Genomic DNA, 24,771 nt, shown 5'->3' with positions numbered 1-24,771 from the left:
GGGAAATACAAATCAAAACTACAATGAGATATCACCTCACACCAGTCAGAATGGCTAAAATTAACAACACAAGAAACAACAAGCATTGGCAAGGATGTTGAAAAGGGGGAACCTTCTTGCACTGTTGGTGGGAATGCAAACTGGTGTAGCCATTCTGGAGAACAGTCTGGAGGTTCCTCAAAAAACCAAAAACAGAGCTACCCTACCATCCAGCAATTGCACTATTAGGTGTTTACCCAAAAGATACAAAAATACTCAAAGGGGTACATGCACCCCAATGTTTATAGCAGCATTGTCAACAGCAGCCAAACTTTGGAGAGGGCCCAAATGTCCATCAACTGATGAATGGATAAAGAAGATGTGGTATATATGTACAATGGAATATTACTCAGCCATCAAAAAATGAAATCTTGCCATTTGCAACAACGTGGATGGAGTTAGAATGTATTATGCTAAGCAAAATAAGTCAATCAGAGAAAGACAAATATATGATTTCACTCTTGTGGAATTTAATAAACAAAACAGATGAACATATGGGAAGGGGGAGGAAAAAAGAGAAGAAAGGGAAACAGACCACAAAAGACTCTTAACAATACAGAACAAACTGAGTTGACGAAGGAGGAGAGTAGGAGATGGGCTAGATCGTTCGATGGGTATTAAGGAGGGCACTTGTGATGAGCACTGGATATTGTAAGTGATGAATCACTGAAATCTACTTGTGACACCCATGTTGCACTGTATATTAAAATATAACTAAAATATGAAAAAAGGACTTCTCAAATTAAACAAAAATAAACATAATGGTGTGAAACTAGAAACCAATTACAAGAAAAATACTGAAAAAAAAAAAAAACAACCAAACACATGGAGGCTAAGCAACATGATACTAAACAACCATTGGGTCATTAAAGAACTTACAGAGGAAATAAAAAAAAAAAAAAAAAGGAGACAAATGAAAATGGAAACACAGCTATCCAAAATTATTGGGATGCAGCAAATGTTCTAAGAGGGACATTTATAGGAATACAGGACTATCTCAAGAAACAAGAAAAATCTCAAACAATCTAATTCTATACTTAAAGGAACTAGAAAAAGAACAAAGCCTGAAGTTAGCAAAGGAAGGAACTAATAAAGATTAGAGTGGAAGCAAATGAAATAGAGATTAAAAAAAAAATCTCAATGAAATCAAGAGCTGTTTCTTTGAAAAGGTAAACAAAATTTGATAAACTTTTAGCTAGACTCATCACGAAAAAAAAGATGAAGACTCAAATATACCAGAAATGAAAAAAGAGAAATAACAACTAACACCACAGAAATACAAAGAATTATAAGAGAATATTATGAAAAATCCTATGCGAACAAATTGGGACAACCTAGAAGAAATGAATAAATTTCTAAAAACATACAGTCTTCCAAAACTGAATCAGAGAAAGGTAAAAAAATTTGAACAGACTGGTTAATAGTAACAGAATTGAAAAAACAAAAAAACAGAGGATTGGATAGTTTCAGAGATAAGTTCTACCAAACATTAAAATTTTTTTAATAATTTTTTTTTTTTAATTTTTTTTTTTCAACGTTTATTTATTTTTGCGACAGAGAGAGACAGAGCATGAACGGGGGAGGGGCAGAGAGAGAGGGAGACACAGAATCGGAACCAGGCTCCAGGCTCTGAGCCATCAGCCCAGAGCCTGACGCGGGGCTCGAACTCACGGACCGCGAGATCGTGACCTGGCTGAAGTCGGACGCCCAACCGACTGCGCCACCCAGGCGCCCCTTTAATAATTTTTTAATGCTTATTTATTTTTGAGAAATAGAGTGCGAGCGGGGGAGGGGCAAAGAGAGAGGGGGACACAGATTCCAAAGCAGGCTCCAGGCTCCAAGCTGTCAGCACAGAGCCCGATGTGCGGCTCAAACTCAGGAGCTGTGAGATCATGACCTGAGCTGAAGTTGGACACTTAACTGACTGAGTCACCCAGACGCCCCAGATTTTACCTGCATTTAAAGAAGAGTTAATACCTATTCTTCTCAAACTATTACAAAAAATAGAAGAGGAAGGAAATCTTCAAAATTCATTCTATGAGGCCAGCATTACCCTGATACCAAAACCAGAAAAAGACACTACAGAAAAAGAAAACTACAGGCCAACATCCCTGATGAGCATAGATTTAAAATTCCTCAATAAAATATTAGCAAGCTGAATTCAATGATACATTAAAAGCATCATTTACCATGATCAAGTGGGATTCCAGGGATTAAAGGGTGGATGAATATTGGCAAATCAGTGTTATATCACATTAACAAGAGGAAGGATGAAAACCACAATTATCTCATTAGATTAAGAAAAACCATTTGACAAAAATACAACCTTTGTTCACGATAAAAACTCTCAACAACATGGATTTTAGGGAACATACTTCAAAATAATAAAGGCCATATGTGAAAAACCCATAGCTAGCATCATATTCAGTGATGAAAAACAGAACTTTTCCTCTGAGATCAGGAACAAGACAAGGATGTCCACTCTCACCACTTTTATTCATCATGTACTAGAAATCCTAGCTGAGCAATCAGACAAGAAAAATAAATAAAAGGCATCCAAATTGATAGGGAAGAAGTTAAACTCATTAATTGCAGATGAATGATACTATATATGGAAAAGCACCAGAAAACTATAGAATACATGAATTCAGTAAAGTTTCATTAAAATTAATATATTAATATAAAGAAATCTGTTGCATTTTTGTACATGAATGATAAAGTAGCAGAAAGAGAAATTAGGAAAACAATCTCATTGACAGTTGTACCAGAAATAATAAATTATCTAGGGAATTTAAAGAGGTGAAAGACCTATACTCTGAAAACTAGAAGACACTGATGAAAGAAATTGAAGATACCACAAATGTAAAGATATTTTCATGGATTGGAAGAATTAATATTGCTAAAATGTCCATACTACTGAAAGCAATCTACAGATTTAAATGTAATTCCTATCAAAATACAAATAGCATTTTTCACATAACTGGAACAAATAATCCTAAAATTTGTATGAAACCACAAGATTTTGAATATCCAAAGCAATCTTAAGAATAACCAAGCTGGAGGCACCACGATCCCAGATTTCAGGATCTACTACAAAGCTATGGTAATCAAAATGGTGTGATACTGGCACAAAAACAGACACATAGATCAATGAAACAGAATGGAAAGCCCATACTTACAAGGTCAATTAACCTACAACAAAGGGGACAGAGATACACAATCAGGAAAAGATCATCTTTTCAATAAATGGTGCTAAGAAAACTGGACAGTTACATGCAAAAGAATAACATTGGACCACTTTATTACATCATACACAAAAACTCAGAATGGATTAAGGACTTAAATGTGAGATCTGAAACCATAAAATTCTATGTTTTCTAAAAAAACATAGGCAGTAATATCTTGGACATCATTCTTCCAACATACTTGCAGATATGTCTCCTTGAGCAAGGGGGAAAAAGCAAAAGTAAACTGTTGGGACTATATCAGAATAAAAAGCTTTGACACAGCAAAGGAGACTGCCAGCAAAACAAAAAGGCAACCTACTGAATAGGAGAAGATATTTGCAAATGATGTATCTGTTAGGAGTTTATATCCAAAATATATAAAGAACTTAAGCAACTCAACACCAAACAACCCAGTTTTTTAAAATGGAGAAAGGACCTGAATAGACACTTTTCCAAGGACATAGAGATGGCCAACAGACACACGAAAAAATATTCAACATAATAATCATCAGAGAAATGCAAATCAAAACCACAATAACATATTACCTCACGCCCATTAGGATGGCTACTATCAAAAACAAAACAGGAAATACCAAGTGTTGGTGAGGATGTAGAGGATGACAGATGTATTGGAACCCTTATCCACTAATAGTATCAAAAAGAGAAATACTTAATATATTTAAGAAAGCATAAGATTTATATGCTGAAAACTGCAAAACATTAATAGAAATGAAGAAGGCCTAAGAAATGGAAATATATCCCATGTTCATAGATTAGAAGACTTAATATTGTTAAGACAGCAGTCCTGGGGCGCCTGGGTGGCGCAGTCGGTTAAGCGTCCGACTTCAGCCAGGTCACGATCTCGCGGTCCGGGAGTTCGAGCCCCGCGTCGGGCTCTGGGCTGATGGCTCAGAGCCTGGAGCCTGTTTCCCATTCTGTGTCTCCCTCTCTCTCTGCCCCTCCCCCGTTCATGCTCTGTCTCTCTCTGTCCCAAAAATAAATAAACGTTGAAAAAAAAAAAAAAAAAAAAAAGACAGCAGTCCTGCCCCAATTGGTCAGATTTAGTGAAAACCCTAACCCAAATTCTAACTGCTGTTTCTACAGAAATTGACAAGCTGATCCTATTTCCCTTATAGAAATTCAAGGGACCTGGAATAGTCAAAAGTACAACAAGCTGGAGGACTCAAAGTCCCGTTTTCAAAACTTGCTTCAAAACTACAGTAATCAAGAGAGTATGGTACTGGACAAAGGGTAGATATATAGGTCAGTGAAAAGAATTGAAGGTCAGAAATAAACACACGTGTCGATTATGAATTTATTTTTGACTTGAGGGCCAAGCTAACTCAAGGGAAAGAATAGTCTTTTCAAGAAATGGTGCTGGAACAATTGAATATCCACATGCAAGAAATGAAGTTGGGTCTGTACCTCATGTCATATACAAAAATTAACTCAAGGGGCACCTGGGTGGCGCAGTCGGTTAACTGGCCGACTTCAGCCAGGTCACGATCTCGCGGTCCGTGAGTTCGAGCCCCGCGTCAGGCTCTGGGCTGATGGCTCGGAGCCTGGAGCCTGTTTCCGATTCTGTGTCTCCCTCTCTCTCTGCCCCTCCCCCGTTCATGCTCTGTCTCTCTCTGTCCCAAAAATAAATAAAAACGTTGAAAAAAAAAATTAAAAAAAAAAAAAAACAAAACAAAACAAAAATTAACTCAAAATGGACCCATACCTAAATGTAACAGCTAAAACAGTAAAACTCTTAGAAGAAACATAGAGATAAAATCTCATGACCTTGGATTTGGCAGTAGATTCTTAAAAATGATACCATCAGCAAAAGCATCAAAAGAAAAAATATAGATAAATTAGATTCTATCAAAAGTAAAAACTTTTGTGCTTTTCAGAGAACACTATCAGGGCCCCCTGGGTAGCTCAGTCAGTTAAGCATCCAACTCTTGATCTCAGGGTTTTGAGTTCAAGGCCCACACTGGGCTTTGAGCTTCGCATGAAGCCTACTTAAAAAGGTGGGGAAGGTGTATGGGTGGCTCAGTTGGTTAAGTGTCAGATTCTTGATTTCAGCTCAGGTCATGATCTCATTTGTGAACTACCAAGAAAGTGAAAAGACAACACATAGAATGGGAGAAAGTATTTGCAGATCAGGTATCTGATAAATCTTTAGTATTTAGAATATATAAAGAACTCTTACCAATCAACAAAAACATAACCCATTTTTTTAAAGTGGGCAAAGGATTTAAATAGACATTTCTCCAAAGAAGATGTACAAATGGCCAGTGAACACATGAAAAGATGCTAAACATCATTAGTCATTAGGGCTGTGCAAACCAAAATCACATGACACTTCACACCCACTAGGATGCATGTAATTTTTTTTTTTTTACAAAAAGGAAAATAGGATAGTTTTTAATAAACTATAAGCTAGAATCAAATACTGTAACATGCTATGACATGAATGAACCTTGAAAACATTATGCCAAGTGAAAGAAGCCAGAAACAAAGGCCACATATTGTATGATTTCATTGCTATGAAATGTCCAGAAAAGGCAGTCCATAGACACAGAAAGTAGATTGGCTTTTGTCAGGTCTAGGGAAAAGGAAGGAGTAGTGACTGCTAATAAGTAAGTTTCCTAGTGGGGTAATGAAATGTCCTGGAATTAGATAATGGTAATGGTTGCATAACCTCATGAATATACTGATATTACTGAATTGTACATTTTATTAAAAAAAAAATTTTTTTAATGTTTATTTTACTTTTGAGACAGAGACAGAGCATGAATGGGGGAGGGGCAGAGAGAGAGGGAGACACAGAATCGGAAGCAGGCTCCAGGCTCTGAGCCATCAGCCCAGAGCCCGACGCGGGGCTCGAACTCACAGACCGTGAGATTGTGACCTGGGCTGAAGTCGGACGCTTAACCAACTGAGACACCCAGGCGCCCCTGAATTGTACATTTTAAATGGTGACTTTTATGGTATTTGAATTTCAATTTAAAAAAAAGTTAAAGTCGGGGTGCCTGGGTGGTTCAGTTGGTTAAGCGTCTGGCTCTCGGTTTCAGCTCAGGTCATGATCTCATGGTTCGTGAGTTCAGGCCCCATGTCACACTCTGTGCTGGCAGTGCGGAGTCTGCTTGGGTTTCTCTCTCCCTCTCTCTCTCCCCCTCTCCTGCTCACACTCTCTCTCTAAATAAACTTTAAAAAAACTTTAAAAGTATATATATCCATCACCACACCTAGTTACAAATTATAAAAAAAAAAAAGTCAAAGTCAAGCTTGATAGTCATTTTAGCTGGTGAAGATACTAGCCCTACCATTCCGAAGACGACAGAAGAAACAGGGGTTTGGGTTTAAAAAAATAACCTCAAATAATCATTATCATAAGAACCAGAATTTGTTGCATTGTATTCTACATAACTGGAAACCCAAATAACTCATGATTTTGACCACTAGCTGATTTCAAATCTAGTCTCTTACATCTTTTAAAACAAAGAGATAAAAAAAAAGTAAAAGTGCCTCTAGGGTAACCACCTTAGAAGCAGAAAGGAGCCTTTTTTTTTTTTTTTAACTGTTCCTCTTCTGGTTTGAGTTTAGGGAGCAGGTTAGAAGGCAAGGCATTGTGCCATGCAAGAGAAAGGTAATATTTCTTCAGATATACAGGGGAGCCTGAAATGTTGATCCCACCAGAGCAGCTGACTACACAGCTGCTCTCCCAGCCAGCAGTCTCCCGTTAACTCCCTGTGTGTAGTCCAGATGTTTCCATTTTCTGTGTGTTCTGAAAGGGAATGCCGGGAAGATGCACTGCTCTTAGGATCATCTCTTCCTGGTCATCTACTCAGCACTCTTGTCATTGCCTCTCTTAAAACGTGTTGGTTACTTGTTGATTCAGAGGTCTGTATAGCAGTTTCCAGGTGTACCTATCTAGGAAACAGCAAGATTAATTTGGTATAATTGTAAAATGTTTCTGTAGAGGGAGAATGCATAATTGTTATATTGTCATTTTCTAAGTACTTGCAAATCAAATATTAAATAATTTAGGCTGGAATTTTGTTAGAGAATAATGTCAAAGTTTATTGAGTTATAAATTCCAGAGACAAGCTTTTGCCTAATTTTTAAAATCTTCTCTTAACTCTTCTGACAGCTCTCTCCTTATTAACAATTTCCAAAAGTAGTGATGCCATGTTCATTTCTGTAGGTTATTTTAACAAGCTGAGATGTCTCTGCAAATGATAATATACTTAGAGGGTCTTCTAGTACCTTCACATTATACTCTAACTTAACTGGGACCTATAAAATGTACCAAGAATTCTTTATAAACCGTTTAGAACAATAGACTGGAAACATTGGGGTAGTTTAGATGATGGGAATAGATAACAGGGAAGATCTATGTGAATATTTATCCCTTCATTTTCACGCTATCTGGAGTATCAGTCTTTCCATTTGAAATGGCTAGTGTGTGTTTTGCTTTAGATGTAACTTTTGACTTCTATTTTCTTTTAATGGTTACTTTACCATCTAAGTAGTGACCAAGTATCATTTGTAAATTTGTTTCTGTTGGTCTTTGCTAGGAAATATATATTGCCAGGAACACATTTGCTAAGAATACATACTGACTGGATGGCTCTACTTTGGGCTTGGTGAATTTAAGAATATCCTGTATATATAAGTAGAAGTAATACCTTATACCTTTAAAAGATTCAGTTGCTGGTTTTTGTTTTACCGTTGAAAACTTTTAGGTTTGGAGATGTAATTTTGTTTCACACATTGGTTCGTGTTTATCATGTCTGCACACCTCATTTTGACTAATTTTAGTTTGAGCATTCATTCTGGATTGGTTCGTATATTTTAGTGATGTTCATGCTAAAAGAGTAAGTCACTACTGCTAATAAAATGAGAAAAATCCAGGTACAAAGAACATGTTTTTCCAGTAAAGTAGTCACAGCCCATCAGACACTGACTGGGACATGTTTCTCCAGAACCAGAGTCCGTTCCACATGACTTACTTGCTAGGGATCTTGTCACCTGACTGGCCTCTACTGCTCCTTATGGCCCCATCTGAGATCACTGCTCTTTTAAAAAATATTTAAAAGTTTATGAGACTTTTAAAAAAATATCCCTAATTCTTTTAGAAGTGACATTCTTTAATAAAATATTTTATATTCTTTTTGTGACCTTTATTTTTGATTAAATTCATAATGCGTTGTTAACTAAACAAATTGACAATCTGCATACCTCTAGACATTTCTAGACATGTCTAGAGGTATGAAGATTTCAATTTCCCAGGATTTTCTGAGTGTACATAATAGTACATTCTTGAAGAATATCATGTAAGTATCTAAGAATTAGAAACATTTTTTATTTAGTAGTACTAAAGAGTATAATTTGAAACATTTTCAGAATATATTTTGAAAATCCTCAAAATGATAGTGGGAAATGACACCTGTGGTTTCATTACAAGATATATTTTAACTAATAATCTGTTTCCTTTAGGGTTTAATGAAGAAATTCATTCGATGTTCTACCCGTGTAACTGTGGGAACTATTAAAAAATTTTTAAGTTTAAAACTAAAACTTCCAAGTTCTTATGAGGTAAGTTAACAATACAATCTTGATCATTTTGATAATTCTAATCTGAAGTAAAATTCTAACAAAAGAAGTAAAAATTAACAATAATTTTGTGGAAACGGGTTATTTTCATGTTAAAAATTAATTTTGAGAATGTAATATTCTGTTATGTAATGTGTATTTTTAACATCCTGACTAAAAACATACAAATGCATTTAGTGTTTTACCATTAGAGGAGATACCTAAATAATATTAAGTGATCCAAAAATAAATATCTCAGCTAACTGGACTTTAATGCCAACATGCTTTAGGGTCTTTTTTTTTTTTTTTTTTTTTTTTAATCTGAGACCTTTGAGATCCAGTTTTACCAATTCTTTATAGACTTCTTTTTCAGAATGTAAAACATTGTCTTTTTATGAAAAGGGATTTTACAAATAGTGTTCCTTTAATTATGTGATTTGCGAAAGTGATATTGTTTAGCAGAAGGTAAAACCAATGTAATTGCATCTGCATAAATGCGGTCTACCAGTTTCCTTACAGGAGAGGTAAATTGCCCTGATATTGATCACAGCACAGCTTGTAATGTGTTCAATGTTTAGAGAATGTTTAAGATGCTAGAATTACAGCTATAACGTAATGAGGAGATACGGTTACCATTTCTCACCTGCCCAAATGGCAGTCTTACAACTTCTATTAATTTTCTCTTCCTCCCCTTTGGATTCTGAGAATAGCTTCTGAAAAAACTAAAGACCAAACTAGTGTTCTGTATAAACAAAGACATCAAAGGCAACATAGTTCTTCAGGCTTAGGTATAGTAATATTAATATGAATAGTTTATCATAGTAGAAATAAAATAGGCATTGACAGGTATTAAGACTGTATTATGAGGAAGCCTCTGATCCTAAATTTATTTAAAAACTTCTCTCAGACAACTAATTAATCTATGGATTAAAAATTCTTACTATGGTTTGGTCCCACACATATTAAAACATTTCCAGAGACATCAACTTTTACATTAGGGAAAAAAAGTATGAGAGTTAATCAAAGCCCTATGTACTTGGTAAAGTAAAAGATATAGATACAACAGTGAAAATAGAAAATGAAACTGTTTTTGTACTTTATTATCTTCTTACAAAATACCACATGCAGTTTTATTTCCTTACTTTTAGGTGTGACTCAATTATTTTCTAGTTTCCAGGAAGTTGTTAGAGCTGAGAGGATGATTTCTCTCACAGTCTTACTGCCGGAACTTATCATCTCTCTCCATAGAAAACAGCAAGGCAGGAGACTGAGTCCACTGACAGCTCCTTGTCTATCCCAGTGTAAAGGACTTTTCCTGTGATTTTTAGGAGGATTTACTGGTCCCTCCCTTATTTTGCTGTCTTAACATATAGGGTGATGTAGTAATGAAATACTTATGAGCTGAAGCCTTTTGCAACGGCATTGCTCATTGGGGGAGATAGTTTCATTTGTAAATGACAACAGAAGCAGCATACCGAATTAGGATTGCATCCTAAATCTCTTTACTTCTTTGCTTATGAGTTATTTTACAGGCAAGATTAAAAAAAAAAAATCATCGGGGCACCTTGGTGCCCAGTCAGTTAAGCATCTGATGCTTGATTTCAGGTCATGATCTCACAGTTCGTGGGTTCAAGCCCCACATCAGGCCTCTGTGCTGACAGTGAAGAACCTGCTTGGGATTCTCTCTTTCTCCCTCTCTCTGCCCTCCTGTGCTCTCTGTCTCTCTTTGAAATAAATAAAATAAACTTAAAAAAATAAATAAAAATAAACTATTTTGTCTTTTTAAAAATGTCTAAAAACATTTTGAGGTCCATGTAAGTCACCATAAATCATCAAAAATCAATATAATTTAGCTAAACATTTTGTGTAATACAATTGGAACTCTACTCATTTTAGACTTTTAAAGTTCATGACTCTCTAATCTCTATTTAGCCAAACACAGAATTATTTAAAACCCATTCTTCTTCCCCCTTTCCACACTTTAAATTAAACTCTTATCAGTTTGCTTTTAATAGCTAAAGAACTAAAATGTTTTACTTTGGGGGCCTATGATAAATGTTTATGTTTTGTTGAATTGGCAAATCATAGCCACAGTTCTTGGGGCCTTCTTAATTAAGGATTTGGGGGGTTGTTTGGTTCCTGCAACTCTAGAGCAAAAGTGAGCTTTGAAACACGAAACCTTTTTTGAAGTTTGATGCAAGGTGAGAAGAGGGTCCTGGAAGTATTATGCAAGTTACCAACCAAGCAAAACAGGCCAGAGAGCCCTAGAAGACACAGGCCTGTGGCGTGGTCCTAACTGTTCTGTCGACTTAGCTACAGGTAATTACCAGAAGTTCTCATATGCCTTGACGTCCCCAAAAATCTTGTATCCACATTCATTCATTTACCCTCTTGGAATACAACTAATGAGAGGAAAAGCAAGTCCTCTAAATCTTGGGAAGGTGAAAGGATTCTGAGAGGTGAGCTCATAAGCCCCAGGTGCTGTGAGGTCTCCACAGTTCCTCCTCATTATGTAAGAGACAATCATGGAAATATGTCTAAACCTGTAAGTGCACAGAGACATGGACTAAAAAATCTTACACTGCATTTCAAAATTATGTGTATAGACTTGAGTGACAGGTATGTGGGACAAGACAAGCAGTCCTTCATGTTACTTCTGTCTGAATTGTTAATACTTATGAAATGGACCAGTGCTTTTAATAAAAATATTCAATGCTCTTTTTAAATAATGGATAAACCTCTATTTTTTATAACTATTTGAATCTTTTTTTGAAATTTGGAAAAAAGTGTAGACACGAACTACTTACGTTAATGGATCTGTATTCTTTTTTAAAGTTGGATGTGCTGTGCAATGGTGAATGAATTATGGGGAAGGATCACACTATGGAATTCATCTACATGACAATGATGGCGGACTAAGAGGCGGAAAAACGTAAATTGCTTTTATTATTACCTATGTGTTATTTAGTTCTATGTCATTTTATTACTCATATTTAACAGTATTACTTAGAAACAAAAACTAGCTTGGGAAAGAGAAGAAACTGATTCCTTTTACTGTTTACACCCAGCTACCTCCATGCTAATTGGTCCCAAGTACAAGACCAAGGTCTGTGTTAAATATGGTTTTTGTTCTATTGAAGGTGAGTTAAAAGTCCCATCTAAATATGTTCAGAACTCTATAACCTCAAGACAGAGAAGATGCATTTAAATGCTTTTTACCCCAGTAAAATGGGAATTTTCTAAACTATGTGGAGTTGAGTGGGGAGACTAAGTTTTGCCATGATTAGTACGTGTAATGGTTGATGTTGTTTTTTGGTTGTGCAGAAGGGACAGATAGGGTAGAATCTAGGTAACCCTTTTTTTTCAGGTACCTCCTTTTCGTGAAAGTGTAAAAATCGGACCAAAGGGTACGTGAGTTTGGCAGTGGTTTCTGATGCCAGAATTAGACTATTGTGGGTGTAGACCCTAGACAATACGGGAGAAATGATTTAAAAGGAGAAAACCTGAGAAAAATCCAAGAACCCCAAAGGAGAATTCTATATTTTGAAATGTATCTTTGCTTAGGGTTAATGAGAAGGTTCAAGCATATCTTACCTGAGTTATATATTACATTGATATTATGGAAATCCGAGGGACTAGGGATTGTGACACTGATATAGATCAGTGAGGAATGTAGTGGTGATGCTACCAGAAATTCTTTTCATAATCTGAGTACATGAATACACATTGAGATTGACTAGAAGGTTGTGCTAGGTGACCTACAAGGTCCTCTCAGACATTGAGACTCTGTGGTGGTTATGGTATAATATGTCATACTTGTAAACTCTCTGTAGTTTTAATCTCTCTAATAAGCTAGGCTTTATACATTTTTTGTGGAAACCTAAGTTATGAAAGAATACTAAAGAAATGTAACCTCAGTCAAGGACAAGTGATACAGAATCTGAATATAATGAGGGTTGCCATATTCCAGTGGTTCAAAAACATACTTGTGTGGATTGGAAACATATGGAACGTTAATGAACAGACCTCAAAAATCATTTTTGTGTGTTCTGTTCAATGGATAGGATAATGGCTAATTTTTTCAGAAATGTCTGATATAACGATAACCGAAGCACCGAACTTCTAAGGTCAGACTTTTTTTTTTTCTGGAGTCCTACCTGGGTTAAAATCTTCCTTTTGAGGGCGGAATTCTCATGACCGGGAAGAAGAAATGATGTTTGAGGACCAGTCACCAGAGAGTTGTGTGCCCTAGAAAAACATATTAGACCTCTCTAAGCCTCATCTTTTAAAAACCAAATCTAATTGTATTTGGTTAAATTACTACTTGACTTTCGAGGATATTTTATAGTTTTTTAAAAATGGTTCTACATACATCACCCTCACTGAATCCTTCCAGCCAAAGTGTTTCAGGTCCCAGGTGCAGCTAAACAGAGGTAGTCAGTTCTTTCTTACCCAGCACAGTTGGGGCTAGACATTGTGATAGTACATATAATTTCGTAACGATATAATTGCAGCTTTCTTCTTTGATAAGTCATTGGGCATTTAAGTATGTGTTAATGATTTTCAGACACTATGAATGGGTTTGCCTCAGGGTTGAAGAGATGTAGAAGTCATCCACTGCAAGACCTCTGCCAGCACTCACTTGTCCTTCACACGACCCCCCTTCCCAGCAGTCACCCACACTGCCAGTTATTTTAATGTCAAAGTGTGAAGGAGCTAATGCATAGAGATTGATATTAATAGACCATCAGTTAATCAGTCTTTACTACAGTTATGTTTCTGATTACACATGTTTGACAGGTTTAATTCTTGGTTGTTTAAGGCATATTTTAATAAAGTTGCTTGGAAAAATGGTTCGGTACCTTATGATTTTTCATTCCAGTAAAAACGAAACCAATAAATAGAAAAGTTAACCACATTTTATATTTAGTACAATGGTAAAGTAATGTATTAGCCCAATTAATTTTTTCAGCACGACAGCCTGTTTTTTGTTTGCTCTCCTCCAAGCTTGTTTGCCCCTCAGTCTTCACAATCTCAATAGTTCCAAAATTGTCATCCCATTTTTCCAGTTTCTCACACCAAAATCCTTGAAGTCAGTCCTCATTAGTTTCTTTTTCTTTCTTCTATCCTTAGCAGATTCTGTGACCTCTGCTATCAGAACACCACCATCAGAATCCAGTTATATCTTACTACCTCCACTCTGCCACTCTGGTCCCAGCCACTGTCACCATTTTCCAGAACATCTGTAAAAATCTCCTGCCTGAGCTCCATGCTTCCACTCTTGCCTCCACCTGGGGTTCACATACTGTCTTTGGCCGGCATAGTGATTCTCCTAAAACAAGTTAGAATATGTCGCTTCTCTGCTCCGAGCTCTCCAGTGACCTCTAATCTCACTTAGATAAAAACTGAAGTCCTTCCAGGGTCCTGTAGATACTGACCCCCATAATTTTCCCCAGACATCTCTCTGATCCTATGCTTTACTTTCCGTTGGCTCATCACATTCTGACCCCACTCACTCCTGTTTCCTCTAACATGCCAGGCTTTCTCCTGCCACCCTAGGTATCCACCTATTTTCTTTACCCTCTTCACTTAAAAGAATTTTGCTTCTATATCACCTTTTCAGTGAGGGCTCTGACCTTCCTTAATATCATAACCACCACTCCCATTCTGGCATTCTCCTAATCCGTTTTCAGGTTTGACTGTTTTCCCTAGTATTTTTTTCATACCATCTGACACCTATGCCACTTAGTTATGTTATTATCTGTCCCCCACTAAAATGTAATCTGAGGATGGGGTGATTATTGTTCCCTGCTGAGTCTCCAGTAGCTAGAGCAGTGCCTAGTACAAATACTCAAAAAATATTTGTTAAATGCAGAGTTTGTCTTTTATAAGGTAATAGTTATGCAAAATATATCCTAAAGATCATCTCATTTATTTGGATCTCCATTTCCCATTTGTTTTCTGTTAAACAGATTTTAAATTTTGGCTCATGTTCCAATTAATTAGGAGTTATTATAATAATTGGTGAATTCTGACAGTTGGAGTGAATGGAAAAATAAGCAACAAAACAGTCATTTCTTGATCAAGCCCCTACTAGTGTACTTGTTGCAGTCACATCTGTCCCCATCTCTGCCCCCACTCTGTCCCCATCAGTGCCCCTCCACTGCCAGCGGGATGCCAGGATGTCGGTCTGAAAAGTTCACCTTATCTACTGCTTTTGCTACCTGGCTGTGCCTCCTGCTGGGGTCAGCTGATTTCCTACCTTGTGATTCTTTTACTTGTCTCTGGTACTTTTTTACGGTCAATATTTTGATCTACCTGGGATTTATTTCCTTACACACACATACCTACCACTAGGCTAAGACTCAGGCTCCTGGGTGACTCAGTGGGTTAAGCAACCGACTCTTGGTTTTGGCTCAGGTCATGGTCTCATGGTTCACAAGATGGAGCCCTGTGTCGGACTCTGTGCCGAAAGCCTAAAGCCCGCTTGGGATTCTGTCTCTCCCCCTCTCTTTCTTCCCCTCCCCAGCTCACACGTGCTCTCTAGCTCTCTCAAACAAACATTTAAAAATTTTCTATTAAAAAAAATAAACCAAGACTAAGACTAAATTATTCTAAGATTTTTTTGCCAAAAATATCATTCATTGAATAATCCATACTTTATCTCCGTGTTTTGAGCTGTCAGCATTATCTATGCAGATGTTACCTGTACATGTTTGTACACACACAGGTATGTACATTGTGTTCCTGGACATTGTTTTATTCTTCTGATGTGGTCTTATCCTGCACCGCATTACACATCATATATAGCTTTTATAAAAAATCTGATCACATACCACCCCCTAATTTAAAGCCCCTAAGTTGTCCATTTTCTTTGGATAGTGTGAATAAAGTTCAGACTAATTATAAGGCAAATAGGTTGCTTCTATCCTAGGTTGCTCCTTATTACCCTTTTAAAAATTGTGTTGCTCGCTTTACCCATTTGTTTTTTCAGATGAGCTCTAGAATGGGACTGTGATTGGCATTGGAATAAATTTTTTAGGTTGACTTGGCTAGAATTGGCATCTTGGCAACTGTTTTCTTCTCTTCGGTCGCCGTGGGGTGTTTCTCGTAGGTGCTAGTTCTCCTGGGTCTCTGAGTAATCCTGTGGCTGTCTTCTCCCTTTTCACAACGGGGATGCTGCCCTGCCCCCTGGCTCTTCTGCCTCAGGCAAGGCCAGTCATACTCCAGTCACCTCCTGACTTTAGACCTACATCTAGACTCCCAGGAAGAATCTCAGAGAAGCCAGCTTTGCCTCCGCTTCTCCAGGGCTGCAGCGCACCTCCGGTGCCACAGGGCCTCGGTGCCGCTTCTCTCCTGGGGCAGCTCCCTTCAGACTCCGTCTGTTTTCTCAAGTCCTAGCACTTTCTGAATTCTTCAGTGTGATGCATTTTTAAAAGGTTTTTATCATTAGGAATCAAACATCTGGTGCACTTAGCAAATCCTTAAGAGATTTTCAGTTCATAACGATACTGCCCGGCTGAAGATGTTATACTCAGGATTGGTGTTTTCATCTTTTGCTTATGAATGGGAGAAAAATGTACCTTTTTTAAAAAGCCAGTGCTTCTCAAACTTTAATGTGAATAGAAATCATGTGGGGATCTTGGTAAATACAGATTCTGACTCAGTAGGTCTGGGGTGGGGCCCAAAATTCTGCATTTGTAACAAGCTCCCAGGGAATGCCAGTGCATCCGATCTTTGGACCATCCTTTGAGTAATAGAACTTTAGGAAACGTGATCCATGACCACTGGCTTGCCTGTGGCTTCCAAATCTGTAAATTGAGGGTATAGAATCATAGAATCTGATCTCAATCTAGAAGGGACTTAGTTACCTAGACTAATCACCAATATACATGATCCTGTTATAATATCCAGGGTTCATCACAGTTCTGAAACATAAACGGACTCATATGTACTCTTCTGCAACTTTTTTTTTATCATTTGATGATGTGTCTTATGGAGAATCAACAAACTTTGATACAATTCTTTATGCCACATTGATAGTATTCCATTTGTGTGTCTGTAGCATAATCTGATTAACACACTCCTTTGGTGGAAATTTAGATTTTTTCAAGGTTTTTTTTTTAACATTACAAGCAATAGTTACTCCAGTACATAGATCTTTTTACACATGTGCAAGGCATATTCAGTGGTTAGATTCCAGGTGTGGGATTACAGAGTATGCATATTTAACTTTTTTGGTAGATAATAACGATCCTCTTAAAAGATTTTAGCAGTGTATAATTCTACCAGTAATACATGAGAGTGCCCATTTTCTGACACCCTCACCAACACAGCATATTATCAATTTTGTATTTCTTCTGTGAAGTTTCTTTTCATATCAGTTGCCTTGCTGTTTTTCTATTGTGGTGTTTGTCTTTTCCTTACTAACTTCTAAGAGCTCCTTATGAATTCTAGAAATGAATCTCTGGTCATATGTGTTGTAGCCATTTCCTCCCAGTTGTGTTCTGCTTCCTAGTTTTGACTCCGTTTTTTGATCCCTAAAATTTGAGTAACAATACTTGTCTCGAAATGTCTTAGTAAGAATGAAATACTATGTAATAAAGTACGTGGCAGAATGCCTGACATAATGAATGTTAGTAAGTTTACGAATAGCTTATGTATCTTACATTTTACTATTATTGTAACTCTCTCTAGTACCTCCTCTCATCCCTGAGAGCTTACTTACTATTCCTATCTTCCCATTCGGCCTCAGCTTTCGTCATGAGCTCGTGTTCTTCCTGCTCTCCTTTTCTCGGGTAGGTTGAATACTAAGTCTCAGTACAGCCCATCTTTCCCAGATGATCCTGGTTGATTTTAGGTCTTGTAGCAAGCCCCTGCCAGGACGTACCTACAGTTACTGTACCACATTTGTCTTACTTTGCGTTATTTGCATTATTAAGCACTTTTAGGAAAAACAAACATCCTTCATGGCTGGTACCAAAAGAGATTAATAGGAAAAAATAATCATCGCTCTAGTGAAATAGCCTCTTTTTACCTGAACTCTTCCCTTAAATGCTGTTTGGGACTCGGCACAGTTGAGGACGTGCAAGGTCTGATAGGCCAGAGCATGGGGACTCCAGAGTGAAAAGGGAAGGTTGCCAGGGCATATCCTTACAGCATGTTGGTGAACCCTGGACACAAAGTCAAGAACTCACTTCTGGAAAAAATTGCTAGTCTTTTGAGGAAATGGATAATTTCTAACATTTTATTTAAAAGGCCACCAATACATTTGTTTGAATCATTGCTTACTTTAATATTCTTTCAAAAAGGTGGCTTGCTTTGGCTAGATTTATCCTGGTTAATTTACACCTCACATATTTTTTATGCGTTTTTCCCCATTTTGAAGAGGCATACAATGTTGAACTCATATATACATAAGTTTAAAGTATATAATCTCAATTATAATGTTTACGTTTAGTAAGTATTTAACCCAGTATTGAAAAATCAAGATTTGGGAATGATTTATTTCTTTAAATATGAATGGTTAAACTGTTAGAACTTAGCAGGTTTACAAATGAATCCACTCAATAGTTTTAAGATGCTCACAAAACCTTCTGTGAGAAGCTGCTGTGTGCCGCTCAAGGAGCTCACAATCTCATGCTATTAAAATAGAGACAGAGACTAAACACCTCATCTGAGCAACATGAAGAGCCTAGCCTAATACGTAAAATGGACCTCTTACAGGTTGGGGCAAGCCTCATGCCCCTTTCAGAGTTCCTGACGTCCTTAAGCAGTGTTCCTTTCACGGGTAGTGGAAAGGAGAGCTAAGCGAGATCAATTACAGGAAGGGGTGGAAGAAAGAGAATACCCCTCCTGGACTGAAGATGTGAGGGTTTTCCCAGAAATCATTATTTGAAGAGGAAATGGAAAGGATAGCCACCATTTTGGTAAATATTTGCAGAATAGTAACAAAACTGATATTTTAGATACTAAAGTTGTTTCAAGCTACGTTTTACCAGCCACTACGTTCTTAAAATCTTTTTTTTTTCCAAAAACAACTACCATATTTTAGAAAGTGTTTACTTAAACTAATCATGTTGACTCATGTTTGACGTTAAGATAGTTTAAATAATCAGTTTTAAATATGTATCCAGTTGTGGATGCCTCTTATCTGATGAGTTCATCTCCTCCGCAGTTTCGGTGTCTGAACTGCTCAGCTTCGCAAGTCTGCTCTCAGGATGGCCCTTTGTATCAGGTAAGGGCACTCACGACTGTACATATGACCCTGACGATGCCCGCCAAGATGGTGATCGCTCTCATCCCAAACCCAAGTTTCTAAGACATGTCACTTTGCCAAACTAATATTTATTGAGCTACAAAACGTCATTTTTCATTTACGTCCCAAATTCCCATTATTTAGTTATCTTGCATTATCTATTTAATTTCACAGAACTAAAAAATGAAATTATAAATGTTAGGCCATTATTTAGGAGTCAGAAAATTTTCAATAATTACTAGTTTCAGCCCTTGAGAACTCTCTGCTCCATACTTAACACTTCTTTGTGGAAGTTTTTGTTTGTTTGTTTTTGTGTTTTAATCAGTCCCCTACAAGCGAAAGATGCACCGCCGGGTTAGGTGAGGCTCAGCAGCGGCAACAGCCACATGTAACTGTGAGCTTGCTCGGGTCACTTACTACAGATGATAGTGGACAAGTTTTAAACGCACTGACAAAGACTCTCCTCAGATGCACATTCCAGTTATCTAATAAAAGTACATCTTATATTGGGATGGTGAGTTGTAGTGGTGCTTCTGCCTTAACCGTACTCCTACATGTGCGGTTTTATGCTTTCCCTCTGGCACTGATGTCTGTTCCTTAGAATAAAGATGTTCTTAAACTCCATCTAAAGTATCAGAGAAGAACCGGAATAAGATCGGATTTTTAAAATCCTCACAAATTCCCTTTTCTTCCTTCAGCACTTCATTATGGAGTATATGGTCCTGTCGCGAGGTTGAACTTGTGATTAACAGGATGCACCTTTAACCAAAAATTCAGCTACAAGTTTTCAAGGGAAAAGTTATCACTTTTTATTTCAAGAAAAATATTATGTATATACTCTTTACACTATTTCATTTTTTAAATTAAAAAAATTTTAAATTCCACCAAATGGACAGTTTTCTAGAAAATACCAGTGGACCAAAATTCACCCACGAAGAAAGAAAATTTAAATCTGTAAGCCATGAAAGAAAATAATTACTCAAAAATTACTTCTCAAAGGATGCCTAAATAGCTTGATGGTCATGCTCTCTCCAATTTTCAGCAATAGATCATTCCCATTGTAAACTGTTTTAAATTATTGAAAAAGATGGAATTCTTTTCAAATTTCTTTTACAAAAGTACGTAATCATGATACCAAAAACTGACAGAAAACCCCCAACTAGAAAACCAGTATCATCTCATTTGAATACAAATACAAAGATGATAAGTAATATACTAAAAGAATAATAACCAAGACTAAATAGTATTTTATCAGAAAATGGAAGAATGGCTTACTATTGGGGGGAAGGAAGTATATATATTATGTAATATAAACATATTTTATAATATATACACACACACAGAGTCGAATAAAAACCATCAGTAGATACTGAAAGGCATTTGATAAAATTCACTAAGTCCCAGTTTTTCCTACCAGCTTAGTTTAAAAGTTTTCCAAAAAACAAAACAATTGAAATAATACAAAGGAATATCCTTTACTTGTGCTTAGACTTTACCAGTTAAACATTTTGCTACATTTTATGCTCCCTCTGTTCCTTTTCTTCCCTTCTCCTTATCTTATGAATCTCTTTATCATTCTGTCTATTGTTTCTTTGTGCAACTATTTGAAAGTAAATTGCAGTATCATGACAGTTGACTACCAAATATTTCAGCATATACTTCCTAAGATCAAAGACTTCCTCATAAATAACCAAATGGCACTTCACACACAAGAATTTAAATAGTAAATTAATATTACAGAGATGTCATTTCCTCCCCATAAGTAAAATTATCAAGTTTGATATAGTTCCAAACACACTTTTACCAGATTCTTGTTTAACTAACAGAATCAGTCATTCTAAAGGTTCATCAGGAAGTATGAGCCAGTGCTTCTGGTCCGTCACAGTTTTCGGTGGGTAATCGGGGCATGTGCACCGCCACATCCTAAAATGCATTTGTAAGCTGAAGTAATTAAAATAGGGCACTGACTTAAACACAGACATATGAGTCAAAAGAATAGCTCAGGGACAGACTCTAGTATGTATGAATCTGTAAGAGAGTATTTCACGTTAGTGGAAGAAAAAAGATTTATTTAGCAAATACCTACTGAACACTTAACTATGCACTGGGTACTCTTTTAGGCCAAGTACTCTTTTAGGACACAAGTAAAAATGACACAACTTCCTCACAGAGCTTACACTCTAAGATGGTAAACAGATGAAAAATAAATGAGTCAGTTGTAGTGTTAGAAGAAAAATTAAAGTAGGGAAGTAGAATATTTTAGATAAGATAGCCAAAGGGAATACTTCTTTGAGGGTGGAGGGTTCTTGATCAAAAGCAAGTGAGAGAAAGTAGCTATGTGTGTATCTGGGATCGGATGCTTCAGGCCAAGGGAACACAGTGGAAAGATCTGGAGGAGTGGTCATACCTGGTTGTTTGAGGGTTGCAAGGAGGCCAGCAGGGCTGGACCGGAGACAGTATTTGGCAGTCGGCAGGGCTAATCGGTGAACTCGGAGTATAGATTTTGGGGGGAGGGTGTGATCTAGTAGGATTAGTTTTCAATAAATTTTACTGAGAGTTGGTGGTGGTGATGGAGATTCAGTTCATACCTCACATTATAGGAGATTCTCATGGCTTAAAGTGGTAAATATTAAAATAGATAGCATCAAAGATCAAGAAGAAATATAGTTGAATAATTTCAGAGTGGGGATGGCCTTTTTCACTGTACATACAAAAGGAAAAAAAGACAAAGCAAGTTGACTGTTAATATTGAAAAGTACATGGCAAAAATATCCTAACTAAGGAAATATTTGCAGTATACGCAGAGAGGTTTAATGGCCTTAATACATGAAAGAATTCATGCAAATCTGTAAGACAGAGTTCAACTTATCATAGAAAAATGAACAAAAGACCTGCTTAGGAAAGTCACAAAAGAAGGAAACAAAACTGGCTAATCAGCATTCAAAAATGGTTAATTTCTTTAGAAGAAATAAAATACTATTTTATGCTTATTAAATTGCCATATTAAGAGGGAAGAAAAGATAGTACTCATTATTGATGAGACCAGTGAAGAATGAGCATTTATATTTCTTTTGGAAACGTAAAGATAGAATAACTTCCCTGAAGTTCAGGGTGACAGTATTTATGCTGTTTGAACCAGCAGTTCCACTCTAGGAACCAGCCCTGATCCTTGGGGCAGGATTAATCTATAATCGCCAAAAAAAAAAAAAAAAAAGGGGGGGGGGGGCGGGGAGGGCACCTGGGTGGCTCAGTCAGTTGGGCATCTGACTTCGGCTCAGGTCATGATCTCACAGCTTGTGAGTTCGAGCCCCACTTCAGGCTCTGTGCTGACAGCTCAGAGCCTGGAACCTGCTTCAGATTCTGTGTCTCCCTGTCTCTCTGCCCCTCCCCTATTTGCACTCTGTCTCTCTCTCTCAAATAAATAAACATTAAAAATTAAAAAAAAAAAGGAATTAACTAAAATATACAGCAAAAGGAAATTTTCTGGTAACTTATGATTCTTTTCTACAAAGCTATTATGTTCTTCCTTTAAAAATGATCAAGGATATTAAATGGTGTCAAAATAAGTTACGGAATTTTTAATGGAAATTAAAATTTTACACGGACAAAATGATTTACCAAACAATATGTATAGCTTGATTACAGTCTTGAAAAAAAAATATGTATACAGACAGAAAGACCAGTAAGGATAGACACTAAAATATTATGGTAGTGTTATCTTTGGATGGTGGTATTTAAGTGAGTTTCCTTTTTTCTTGGGCTTTCTGTATTTTCCAATCTATCATGAAACCACATTCACTTTTATGATAAAGCTTTTTTACGAAAAGCAGTACATCAGTCAAGGTCGATGTGATTATCACTTTCCAAAGTTATCACATTTGAAATGGATACTGTGGGAGTATCTTTTATTTAGCACATGATGAGACTGACGACTAGCAACTCTCCAAGTAGGCCATTTGGGGCAGTCGCTCAACACTGTGGAGTGGTAGCGCCACATTCCCTGATACTAAGCACAGCGCTGTTTTACTTCAGAAAGCAAACTGAAATACAATAGAACTTAAGTAGATCTTAGTGGTTCCCAGCATTGTAAACACTTCAGTAAGATTAAACTTCAGCTGTCATCATAGAACAAACACAAATGGTTACTTGGAGAAAGCAAACCATTTCAACCAAAACCAGAAAATCCTGACCACCAACCAGCATTTTACTTCCCTCTCTGCCTTCATCCCAGTAGAACTGCTGATGGATTCTTCTATATATTATGAAGGAATTCTAGAGTGAGTGCCTTAAATCATTTGCAGAAAGTGTGCAGACTCCACAGAGTCCCGGGATGGAGAACAAAGCTAGGAAGTTTTTGTGGCGGAGGGAGGGCAAAGCCGTGGGCTGGGCCAGAACAGAAAGTAGATCCTACCCTACTGCAGAGTGTAGGGAGTCTGGGTAGCAGTCTCCACAGCTGGCTCAGTTTCACAAGACCCAGGGAGTTTTTTAAAATGCACATTCCTGTTCTTCTCCCAGATATTGTCATTCAGAGGGAACAAAGTTTAAATAAAACCAAGTAAACAAAATATAAACCAAAATAGATTTAAGACCGTGGAAATCTTGAGACACTGTGACTTTTACTCCAGCCCTCAGAACTGGTGGTGGCATCCCCCTACGTCCTCAGCTGGGAAGAAGCAAGACTAGAAATTTCCATTCCCACCTCCAGTCCCATCCTGAGCTGAATGGCTAAAGACCCAATGAAGAGTTTTCTCAGGATATAACCTAGCTATACGGGCAGAAATAGTCCTTTTTAGGATTATAGAGCCTCAGCCCACCCCTTTCACCTGTATGAAAGAGTACACAAGTTCGTGGCCTGATTTTTGTGTCCACTTACACTGAGATGAAGGGGAACCATCAATGACAGTCTCAGCACTTTCTGGTTTCATAAAAGGAGCTTCTCAATGAATTTCACTTAAAAGGGGGAATCTGAAGCTTTCGGGAAGGGAAAACCAGTGGTTCTCCAGACCAGACTTTGTGATGTTAGGTTCTGTATGAAAAGGTACAATAGCGAGTGAAAACAGATACTGAAGTGGCAATGTGGCCTATGCCTTTTATGGCCCAGGAAGTAGTTTCCCTCTCTAGTCTGTTGATGTAGGGATACCTTGTCTGTAGTCACAGCAATGAAGAACAGTCCGTACCTTTCAGTTGTGTGTCCACCCAGAATGTATAATAGTATCAACTGACTATTGAAAGGAGGTAGCAACCTGAATGTTCCATGTAACAATTCGCTACTTGTTTTTCAGTTTTTAAAGGACCATTAAAGTTTCAATGCTAAAAAAAAAAAAAAAAAGTGTCAAACTTACCAAAAACAAATGTGATTTGTGAAAACTACCCCAGTTTTCATAGCAAGAAGTCTCTGTTAATTTGTGACTCAGTGGGCCCTCACAAACAGCAGCTTGGGTGGAATGCAGCCCCACGAGGTACATGATTGAACGAACACCTTCAAGCAGGGCACAGAGCCTTCAGTCCTATTACTTTCGTATGACTCATACCCAGCCAGCGTGACCTCGTGAGCCTTTGAACTTGACCTTTGTTACATATCAGAGAAAACTTGCCTGATTCTAGAAAAATAATGGTAATTTAAAAATAAAGCATTTAATGGTAACTAGTCTTTAATTGTCA

The 24,771-nt window shown here is 37.2% G+C and overlaps 1 protein-coding gene across 1 annotated transcript in view; it reads left to right on the top strand.

The window, feature by feature from the left end:
- PCGF5 (polycomb group ring finger 5) overlaps nt 1-22,315 on the top strand; it is a 117,679-nt gene extending 95,364 nt beyond the window's left edge. The window contains 6 exon segments of the mRNA XM_030334991.1: nt 8,757-8,855; nt 11,688-11,755; nt 15,213-15,237; nt 19,030-19,089; nt 19,436-19,547; nt 19,550-22,315. Of these exon segments, the coding sequence (XP_030190851.1) occupies nt 8,757-8,855; nt 11,688-11,755; nt 15,213-15,237; nt 19,030-19,089; nt 19,436-19,547; nt 19,550-19,599 (414 nt within the window). The 3' untranslated portion in view covers nt 19,600-22,315.
- The last annotated feature ends 2,456 nt before the right edge of the window (nt 22,316-24,771 follow it).

Source organism: Lynx canadensis, chromosome D2 (genome assembly GCF_007474595.2).
Source record: "Lynx canadensis isolate LIC74 chromosome D2, mLynCan4.pri.v2, whole genome shotgun sequence".
NCBI lineage: Eukaryota > Metazoa > Chordata > Mammalia > Carnivora > Felidae > Lynx > Lynx canadensis.
Note: the sequence above shows the minus strand (reverse complement) of the source record. Positions and strands in the feature narration are given on the sequence as shown.